At 48.2% G+C, this 10,373-nt stretch overlaps 1 protein-coding gene across 4 annotated transcripts in view; it reads right to left on the bottom strand.

The window, feature by feature from the left end:
- Nucleotides 1-4,324: 4,324 nt before the first annotated feature.
- The window catches only part of PIP5K1C (phosphatidylinositol-4-phosphate 5-kinase type 1 gamma), a 74,820-nt gene continuing 68,771 nt past the window's right edge, over nucleotides 4,325-10,373 (bottom strand). For 2 of the 4 annotated variants that reach the window (XM_073324539.1, XM_073324541.1), the window contains one exon: nucleotides 4,325-10,368. In XM_073324539.1, coding sequence (XP_073180640.1) covers nucleotides 10,209-10,368 — 160 coding nt within the window. In that variant the 3' untranslated portion in view covers nucleotides 4,325-10,208. The remainder of the gene's footprint in view (nucleotides 10,369-10,373) is intronic. The other 2 variants (XM_073324542.1, XM_073324538.1) reach the window with 2 other exon arrangements.

Here is a 10,373-nt window from a genome sequence, read left to right as displayed (position 1 = left end):
TTTTGCTTTTACTTTTTGAGTCTTTGGCTAGCTGTACTTCAAATTCTTTTTTGGCCTTCCTAATTACATTTTTACACTTCATTTGCCAGAGTTTATGCTCCTTTCTATTTTCCTCATTAGGATTTAACTTCCACTTTTTAAAGGATGCCTTTTTGCCTCTCACTGTTTCTTTTACTTTGTTGTTTAGCCACGGTGGCTTTTGTTTGGTTCTCTCACTGTGCTTTTGCATTTGGGGTGTACATTTAAGTTGAGCCTCTATTATGGTGTCATTTTAGTGTAAGGTTAATGCCTACATTTCCAGTGTTGCTGCCCTCCAATCTCTTTCATGCTCTCTCTCATGCTGCCCCTTACAAGTGAGCAAAGCTCCCAGTCAGCTTGCAGAAAGCCCCCAACTTGTCCTCAAAGTCCCTCTTAGGTAATATATTTGGGAATGAGAATGGCTAAGCAAGGGAGAGATCACTACTACTGCCCAGATTAACAATTTTGCACATCCCCTTTTACCCCATCCCACCCAAGCCTGCTTCTTGTCTCATCCATTTGTTATATTTGATTGTTTCGTGGGTCAGCTCTTTGGGACAGGGCCGTTCATTTGTTTGTACATCACCTAGTACAATGGCTTGTGGCCTTCAGGTACTACTACAATGTTAAATAGTGAGCTCTGGGAGGTGGTTTCTCCTTTCCCATCTCCAGATCCCTGAACAAAACAAAGAACCCATGGCATGGCTACATCGTGACCACTTCCTGTATTAACCTGTTGCATATATTAACTTCTCACTCTTTAAAAGACATTTTTATTTAACAAAAGGGAAGTGGCTTTTCATGACGTAACTGTGGCATTCATTTGATTTCTTGCACCCACTAAAGAAGTCATAACTCACCATCTAGTTCAGGGGTGGGCAAACTTTTTGGCCCGAGGGCCACATCTGGAAATAGAAATTGTATGGCGGGCTATGAATGCTCAGAAAATTGGCGCTGGATGTGGGAGGGGGTGAGGGTTCTGGTTGGGGGTGCAGGCTCCAGGGTGGTGCCAGAACTGAGGAGTTCAGAGTGCGGGAGGGGGGTCTGGCCAGGGGAGTGGGGGGAGGTGAGGGCTCCAGCTAAGGGTGCAGGCTCTGGGGTGGGAGATGAGGAGTTTGGGGTGTAAGAGGATGCTCTGGGCTGGGACCGAGGGGGTTGGAGGGCAGGAGGGGGATCAGGGCTGGGGCAGAGGGTTGGGATGCAGGCTCTGGTTCGGGGTGCAGGCTATGGGGTGGGGTTGGGCGGTTTGGGTGCAGGAGGGTGCTCCAGGCTGGGATCGAGTGATTCAGAGGGCAGGAGGGGGATCAGGGCTGGGACAGGGGCATGGGGAGAGGCTCAGGGGTGCAGGCTCTAGGAGGCGCTTACCTCAAGTGGCTCCCTGAAGCAGCGGTATGTCCCTTCTCTAGCTCCTACGTGGAGGCACAGCCAGGCAGCTCTGCATGCTGCCCCGTCTGTAGGCACTGCCCCTGCAGCTCTCATTGGCCGTGGTTCCTGGCCAATGGGAGCTGCAGGGGCAGTGCTTGCGGCAGGGGCAGCATGCAGAGCAGAGCCCCCTGGCTGCTCCTATGTGTAGGAGCCAGAGAGGGGCCATGCTACTGTTTCTGGGAGCCGCCTGTGGAGCAGCCCCCAACTCTGCACCCCAGCTGGAGTACCAGAGCAGGGCAAGTCCCAGACCCCACTCCCTAGTGGGAGCTCAAGGGCCAGCTTAAAACAGCTGGATCTAGCCTGCTGGCCGTAGTTTGCCCACCCCCAATCTAGTTCTTAGTTGGCCAGGATGCCAGTGTTAACACTTCTGTTTTAGGAAACAAGTGTCAGGGGACTGGGATCTCAGTTATACATTTCATATGAAAAGTGAGATCCTTCTGTAGCAGTGTCCCATTCCACCCCTCCGGGGGTATTACTTCAACACTCTCTCTTCCCCCATGCGTACCACAAACGGATTAATCATTTCTTGCAGCACATCTGAATTGCTCCTAGGAGCTCTCCCATGCAAGACCTAGGTTAGATTAATTCTTCTTAGCATGCAAGAGAACAGGATCACAGCACAAAGCGATACACGCACAGCCATATCACGTGAGTGAAGAGGGACTGAGGGTATGTCTACCCTGAAAAGTTGTTGACAAAACTTTTGTCTTTCACGGGTACTTAAAAAAGCCCCTCCACAAAAGACAAGTGTTGCCGATTCAAAGGGCAGTGTGAATGCGGCTTTGTCAGTAGCAGCACTCTCCTGCCAACAAAGCTAATACCTCTCCTGGGGCTGGGCATATTTTGTCAGCAAAAGTGCCAACAAAGAGCTTTTACACACATTGACTTTTAGCGACAGCCTTGTCACTAAAAGCTGCATGATGTAGCCAGGCCTTAAGTGTGACGCTCTGTACCTCAGTGGAACACCCAGCACCCCCATACTCATCCTTGTAAAATGATGGTGTGGTATCTAATGCAAAGTTTGTCATGTTGGGTGTCTGGAAGACTCATGATGCCTGAGCATGGTTGTAACAGTAAGGTTATAGTAATGTTATAGGTTATAATTTCATGTGTATAGTTATGAGGCTGAAAAATGTGTCCTCATGGCTTAAAGCAAGCCCAGACAAAAACTCTCTAGCAGCAGAGAGGCAGTTCACACCTCATCAGGGTGTGGATGGGAGAAACCCAGCCCAGCCTCACAGGAACAAAGGACAATGGCCTAGGCAGCAACAAAAGAATCTCTTAGACTCTCGAGGGAGTCACCCCCCCCCCCTTCCTTTGGTCAGTTTGGAACTGTGATAGGGTAATGCTCACCTGACTCTGAAGAGGCGAGTGGGGGGGTGGGTGGGAGAGGGAAGGAGGGCGCAAAGCCAAGAACATGATAAAAGGAAGAGATATGTGCCATGCTCTCTCTCTCTTCCACCTACTTCTACGGACACCACACCAAGTGACTGAAGCACTGATCAAAAGGAGAGATCTTGACTGAAAAGTAACCAGCCAGCCTGTGCTGAGAAGCATCTAAGTTTAGAAGGACACTGAAAGTGTTAAGGCAGCTTAGAATGTGTTTTGCTTTTATTTCATTTGACCAAATCTGACTTCTGCTTTGACTTATAATCACTTAAAATCTCTTTATAGTTAATAAATCTGTTTATTTTACCTGAAGCAGTTCCTTTGGTTGGAAGTGCGACAGAGACTCCTCTTGGGATAACAAGCCTGGTACATACCAATTTCTTTGTTAAATTGATGAACTCATAAGCTTGCAGCATCCAGCAGGCATAACTGGACACTGCAAGATGGAGGTTCCTAGGGTTGTGTCTGGGACTGGAGATATTGGCTAGTGTCATTCAGTTGCACAATCCAGAGAGCCGCTTACATGCCAGAGACCATGCGTGAACAGCTCAGGAGTGGGGGTTCTCACAGCAGAGTAGGGTAAGGCCAGCTCTGAGTCAAGGATTGGAGTGACCTAGCAGATCACTGGTCCAGATAACACCAGACAGGAACGTCACACTAAGATTTTGGTACTTAACACCCTTGTAAACAAACCCTGATCAAACACAATCAAAGCTAGTTTGTATGTAGCAAATCAGGATGGTTATACAGCATCCAGTGCAAGAGGTCCTATAGGTCAGGGTTTTTCAACCTGTGGGTCATGACCCTAAGTGGGGTCACCAAAGTGTTTCAGAGGGTCACATAAGCAGCTCTGGTCCTGTGGGTCTGGGCAGGTTTGCCTCCCTGCTCCAGGCATTGCAACCTTCAGCATCAGAGTGCCGCTCAGGTTTGGTCCCACTGCCCCTCCATCGTGAGAGGTGGCTGGCTGGCGAAATTTGAGAGAGTGGTGCTGCCAGCCCATGCTCCAGGCTGCAATGCGACTTGCAAATTTGGTCCAGCTGGTCCATCAGGGGCGAGGCCAAACATGAGCGATGCTGCAACCCCAGAGGTCGCAACATCTAGAGCAGGGAGCTGAGTCCAGCCTGCCCCAAAGTTCAGGAGTGACCGCTGCAGGGCTCTGCAAACCTCCCCTGGAGCATTCCTTACCCTTAAGGGTAGGGCCCACCCCTACCCCCAGGGCCCATTCCCTGCCAGGGGCAGGACACAACCCCCTTCCCCAGGCCTATTTACAGGGTTGTGACAGGCCATCAACATACACAAATCGGTCCTGAGGCCAGAAAGGTTGAAAACCTTTGCTACAGGTTTCAGAGTAGCAGCCGTGTTAGTCTGTATTTGCAAAAAGAAAAGGAGGACTTGTGGCACCTTAGAGACTAACACATTTATTTGAGCATAAGCTTTAGTGAGCTACAGCTCACTTCATCGGATGCATTCAATGAAGAGATTGAGGCAACTGCATGATTACCCTATTTATTAGAGAGATCCTTTCCAAAATAAAGGAAGGGGGAGGAGGGGATGCAGAATGATGAGGCTGTTGCATACAAGTTGCAGTGGTTGTACATTTTGTACAGAAATTCCACAGCTCTGGGTTCAAAGGTACAGCTCTCCCCTCGACAAAAAAGAGCTTAGAGATTGTCAAAGTATTGTCGGATTCAAAAGTTCTAATAGAACCTGCTGAAATAGTTAAGGACATACAACGTTTCATAAATTACAAAGTAAAACATGAGAGAAGATTGACCTCAATGCAATTTAACAACAAAAAAAGGTTTTGCTTTGATCAGAGTTTAATGCGAGTTAACTCACTGCAAGTTAAGTGGAGTTAGCCGACATGTCTGTGACAATGGCTGTGGGCATGTCACAGGTGGGTCAGGACACAAACGTGTGGATTGTCCACATATTTACAAACGAATTAACCAACCAACTCGAGTGACAAACCCAAGTCTCAACAAAACCAGCAGTCCCTTTGTGAGGGTCAGGAATGAGCACAGGTTATGACTGTAGGAAACATCACCAACAGGTGAGAGAGGACTCTGCTATTAACAAGAGTATTGCCTTTTTAGCTTTCATGATTCCAGGAGAACATTGCATCTAAACTGTCTCACAAAATGCCTTAGTTTTAATACAGTACAATAGTTCAAACAGTATCCACTTTCTGAGCAATAGCAGCCATCAGAGACAAGACAAACTAGGGGTGCAATCTCACGCTGAAAGTATTTACAAAATTCTTTACACTAAAAAGGGAAACAATATTTTTAGGAACCATTCCCATGGGGTTTCGGGTAAGGCAATTAATTCACTAGACATTATAGTTTGCTTGCCTCTGTGTTTACATCAAAGACGACATTATGCTTTATCGCACAGCTGAAGAACAATTAGCATCAATTTACGTTTCTCTGAGAAAAGACTTCCAAAAAAGCGTTCAGGACTTAAACTGAAACAAAAAAAAGAAAAACATGACAATATCCATGGATTCTCATCATTTTTTTCAGAGAAGAACTCCCCCCTCCCTCCCACAAAAAACCCTACTTACATTCTTTATGTGGAGCATACATACAAAATGACCTAATATGAACATCAGCTATATTATACTTGGTCTAATGTAGACTTCAAACAAATCAGACATGATCCAGTAAGTCTGAGCTCTCTCATCTGCCTTTCCATCTAAAAACATGGGCAATGATGCTGGGTGGGAGTGTGAAGAAAAGATACCAAGGCTGGTTTTAGCTGCTCAGGGAAGGCTCTGCTAGAAGGAAAGGCTGGAACGTGTTTCAAGAGAGTCAACCGGCTGATGATGACAGGGACAAACAGAGCTTGTGTCATCCTAATGCTGCCATCAAGGATCACAGTCATGCCAGCTTCAGTGCTGAGATTAAAACTTTTTGCGGTTTCACGAAGTGTGATTTCGACACACTCACCCAGATGATACTGGCGGGGGCGTGACAGCAGGATACTTGCAGTGACTGACTGCTAGCAGCAGTAAAGGATACAGCTACGGATCCCAGTCTCCTAGCAGAGCCTGGGGCTTTTGGGGGTTCCAGAAGTCTCTCTGGAGCTGCAGTCTGTTCGTTTTCAGTGACTGAGCACACAGGTGGAGTCTTCTCCGGAGAAGCTGTTGCTCCTGTTCCCTCTGGGGAGTTCCCAAATGAACACAGAACTCATTGGAGCGGAGTTTGTTTTGATGGCGCACCTGCTGAATCATTCAAACGGAGGCTTCTCCCGCCCAGGAGCTGCTTGAGAAAGGCTCAGGGTTGTGATGGAACACCCGGCAAGTAACAGCCCAGAACCACGCACCTCGGCAGTCAACATTTTGCATTTCTTTGCTGAAGTGGGGTCTTAATTATACCCCCGTCTGCATTCCGCACCCTGTAGTCTGGCACGAGACACTCCCCTCGGAATCCCCTACACCAGAGCTCAGAAATAGCCTTAGCAGAAGCAATGGTCACCCACTTTGAACAGGTGAGATAGGCAGGATGCAGGGATGATGGTGAGACAGTAATGACAGGAAGCTACTTTGAAGCCTGGGGTCTCACTGGATTGTTCCACTAACATTTCAGTGGAAAGGGAACAAGGTGTCTCCTTTCAAAGATATAAGTAGACTAGATCTTGAAACAGGCGATAGCTCATAAGCAAACTGTCAGCTATAGTGAAGCAAGCAATGAAAATCCTGGTAGATACAGTAAATGTAAGAATGCAACTTTCATACCACCCTAAGAATGAATGTGACACAGTACAGTTACAGCTCATGCTGTAGAGAGCAAGCAGATTGACTGCTGTTTAAACAGACACCCCTCAGTCTCCGAGAGAGGCCCCTGAGAAATTCTACAAACCCTTCCTTCCCCCCAATGCAAAGCCTCACCGTAGAACTAGGGCAGAATCAACCAGCAGAATCTCGTGATGCAACCCCTCTCCTCCCCGGCCCCAAAGAAAATGGCTGTGTCATCCCTAGAGGTAACTGACAGTAGCAGACCCCTAGCTCCATCCAGCTCTGGAAGCGGGGAGCTCTCACATGCCACCAACTGTAGGATTAAGTCTTGCAAAGCTACTGTGCTGAAAGCCAGGAGGCGGGGGGGGGGGGAAGAAAAAAAAAAAAAAAAAAGAGTCCAATTGATGGAAGAGGAGCCTGTTTTGAGCCCCAGGGTATATCTACACTGCAATTAAACTCCCATGGCTGGCCTGTGCCAGCTGACTTGGGCATGTGAGGCTAACTGCAGGGTAGAGGTTCGGGCTTCAGCTGAGGCCCAGGCTCTAGGACTCTGTGAGGTGGGAAGGTCCCAGAGCTTGGACAGCAGCCCAAGCTGGAACATCTACACTGCAGTGAAACAGCTCCTTAGCCCAAGCCTGAGCCAGCTGGCATGGGCCAACCACAGGTGTCTTATTGCAATGCAGACATACCCTACAGCTCCCTTCCTTCATCCAGCTGCCTCTCCCATAATGGAAATGGGAGTTTAAACCTACTGCGGGGCACTTTGTAACGTACAAGACAACACAGCACAATGCTTTTGGGGATGGGACTGCACGTGAACAACATGGTTTATTTCTGACCAACTCCCCCTGCAGTGCGGCTCCTGGGAAGGGTTTTTTGATAGTGGTTCTTTTGCATGTCCCAGGGTATCTGTATCTTTATAAGAAGTTCAGAGTCAATAACAGACCCTAAAATACTTGCTTGCTGCAAAGGGCTGAAAACAAGAGATTTACACAGATGAAGCTGCCCTAGAAAGTCACGGAGCAGAAAGCCCTGTCAGCAAGGAGTAATTCTGGAACGGAGGAAGCAAGATCAGTTTTCCATCACCACAGAACAGGGCTCTCTGCTTCAGCCTCTAATGCGGGAGCAGACCAAGGAAACTCCACAGTTGCAAAATTCATCACCAGAAAGATGCTTTGTCTTTGCCACAGAGATACTGATTGGAGTGGGTGTATTGGATAGATTAGAGATATTCCAAATGGTTGAAAGTAATAATATCCTGCTCTTTATTCTTGGGCAATCAGAAGTGCCAAACTTCAGCATATTCTTTTAAAGGCATAAGGCTAAAGATTTGATTAGCTGCTTCCTTTCAGAGCCCTGAAATGCTGGCCAGAGATGGGCCTAGCTCATCTTCATTGCTCCTCCCAAAGCCTAGTTTACTGGATGTTGAAATCAAGGGCTTGGTTGAAACAGGGCGGAACATCTGTGCAGCTCCCACTGGCTTCATTTGGACCTGGAGCTGCTCAGTGCTTCAGAAAAATCACACTGTACGTTTAACTGTGTGTTCTGAAATCTTTTGCCTTTAGCACTCGGCAACACCTGAATCTACACACTGCTCACCTCCCTAGCTCCTTTGCTCAGCCTTCTCTTTGGAGAGGAGACAGCCAGGTGAGCGTGGGCTAAGCATGACAGACCACCAAATCCCCGAGTGAAGTTGGCTATACTTGTGTGTAATGAGAGAAGGGGCGGTGATTCGGAGAAAGCTTTTAGGAACCTGCCAGAGTTCCGTAGAAGATTCGCCACCTGACTCATGGATGTAATGGCAGCATCTGTGTTTTCACAGCTGATAATGAGAGAAGTTAATCCTTTTAAACCCACCTGGATTCCAAAGAAAGGACATTCTAGACCAATCAAGATGAAGATCAAGTGGTGGAATAGCGTCTCCGAAGCCTGGCACACGTAGGGAGAGCAAGTCTTCGGCCTCTGCGGGCCGGGATTGAAAAGTCAGGCTCCGGGTATTTAAAGAAAGAAGAGAAAAAAAGTCACCAGATGAAAACCCTCAGAACGCTGGTGGCTCCCGGGAAAAGCTTCGGCGCTCCCCTGACCCAGCCTGCCTTCTGGGACCTGAATGACAAGCGTGTCCCGAGTGCTGCAGGACAGACCGTGGTACTAGCTCTTCAGTGCTTGGCACGCAAGCCTATAGGCTGGGGACATCCTCCGACGGCTACTGCACAGGGCAGCTTGAGAACAGAGGTTTGAAGAACGTAACAGCATTAAAGAGTGATCTTTACCCCTCACTTTACACGAGAGTCCAAGGAGGACAGAGACGAGCCCAAGCCCCCTCTGCGCTCAAGACTTTCTAATTCATGGGAGAGGAGATGGGATCGCTAGAGGAGTCAGGACCTACAGCTACAGTCACGAGGAGGAATTTGAAGTCAACACCGGGTCACTGCTTTGTGCCATTCATTGGTTAAGTGAAGCCAAATCTTGTCTGGTCTCAAGACTGCAGCCTGCAAAGATGCCTCTAGAGCACTGAGAGCAGCACTATTCACCTCAGAGGCCACATCACACCGCTGGCCTCCCCGGCTGCGCGTTCAATGGCATGTGTCACATGCCCAATACAGACGCTTCCAGCTGGGCTTCGCTGACTTCCTTCAATATGGGGGAAGGGTGGCATGTTGGTTTCAGCTATGAAGGAATACACGTGAACCTCTGAGCCACCCTCACTCGCTTAAGCATCAGAGTCATGAACATGCTGCTGCTACGTGACTTCAACAGCCTGCAATGCCCAGCCGCAGCTGTCACAGTTCTCCTCCTTCCACACCCCATGGCCGAGGCAGCAGTCTGCCAGAACATCAGTCTGCCAGCAGATCAGGGCAGATCTCCAGCCCACCACTGAGCAGCACAGTTCATGGTGAAGGCAGAGCCCCACCATCTCCAACACCCAGAAGAGAGCCAAGCCAAGAAGCCATGCCATTACAGCCAGGGTTTTTTTTGCTTCTCCCATACAGTTGATTGTAGAGGTCACTAGCTATTTCTAAATTCAGATCAAGTGGCATGTCTAACTCAGACTGCTTTAATATTAGAGCAATTCTAGTTACTGGCCTTGAATACATTGCATTTACATAGCACCTTTCAATCTGAGGGTCCAAGTGCTTTGACAAAGGTGGGGATTACCCACATTCACACATGTGGAAACCGAGGCACAGAGCGGCTAAGTGACTTGCCCAAGGTCCCACAGAGTCTGGACTCCTGACTCCCAGTCCTGTTGTCTGGGGGTTAGACCACACTGCCTCCTCATCAGTGAAGCTAGGACTGGACCTGCCCTCCTCACACCCCCGAACTGAAGATTGCTCTCTGTCTCCTGTGAGGTTTCACACTCTTGATGAAGCACATAAATAGAATATGACAACCAAAAAAAGTGCAGTAAACTAAATGTTTAAAAAAAGCACATTTGTGCAGTGTCTGTGCAAAGATAAAAAATAAATACATGATTAAAAATTAAAAAGGTTCACAGTATCACACATGGATAGGTAGCTGTAGTGGTGCCTGTCTGGAAACAGTCACTACCCAGGACTCTTTCCAGCCCGCTTTACATAGGAGCTCTGGGTGGGAGGTTTCTTTGCTGTCCATGTCTCGGATAGGTATAAATACACGTTTAGAGAACATTTCGCTCCAGCCTGAAACGCAGTGCCCAGGATCCAGCAGTGCAGCAAGCTCTTCCCCATTCCATCAGAACGACTGTCAATGAAAGGGAACACATCAACCTGCAGAGGGAAACGCTGCTCTCTGGGTCTTCAGTGTCTGCATAGAGATTACTGAA

Source organism: Lepidochelys kempii, chromosome 25 (assembly GCF_965140265.1).
Source record: "Lepidochelys kempii isolate rLepKem1 chromosome 25, rLepKem1.hap2, whole genome shotgun sequence".
NCBI lineage: Eukaryota > Metazoa > Chordata > Testudines > Cheloniidae > Lepidochelys > Lepidochelys kempii.
Note: the sequence above shows the minus strand (reverse complement) of the source record. Positions and strands in the feature narration are given on the sequence as shown.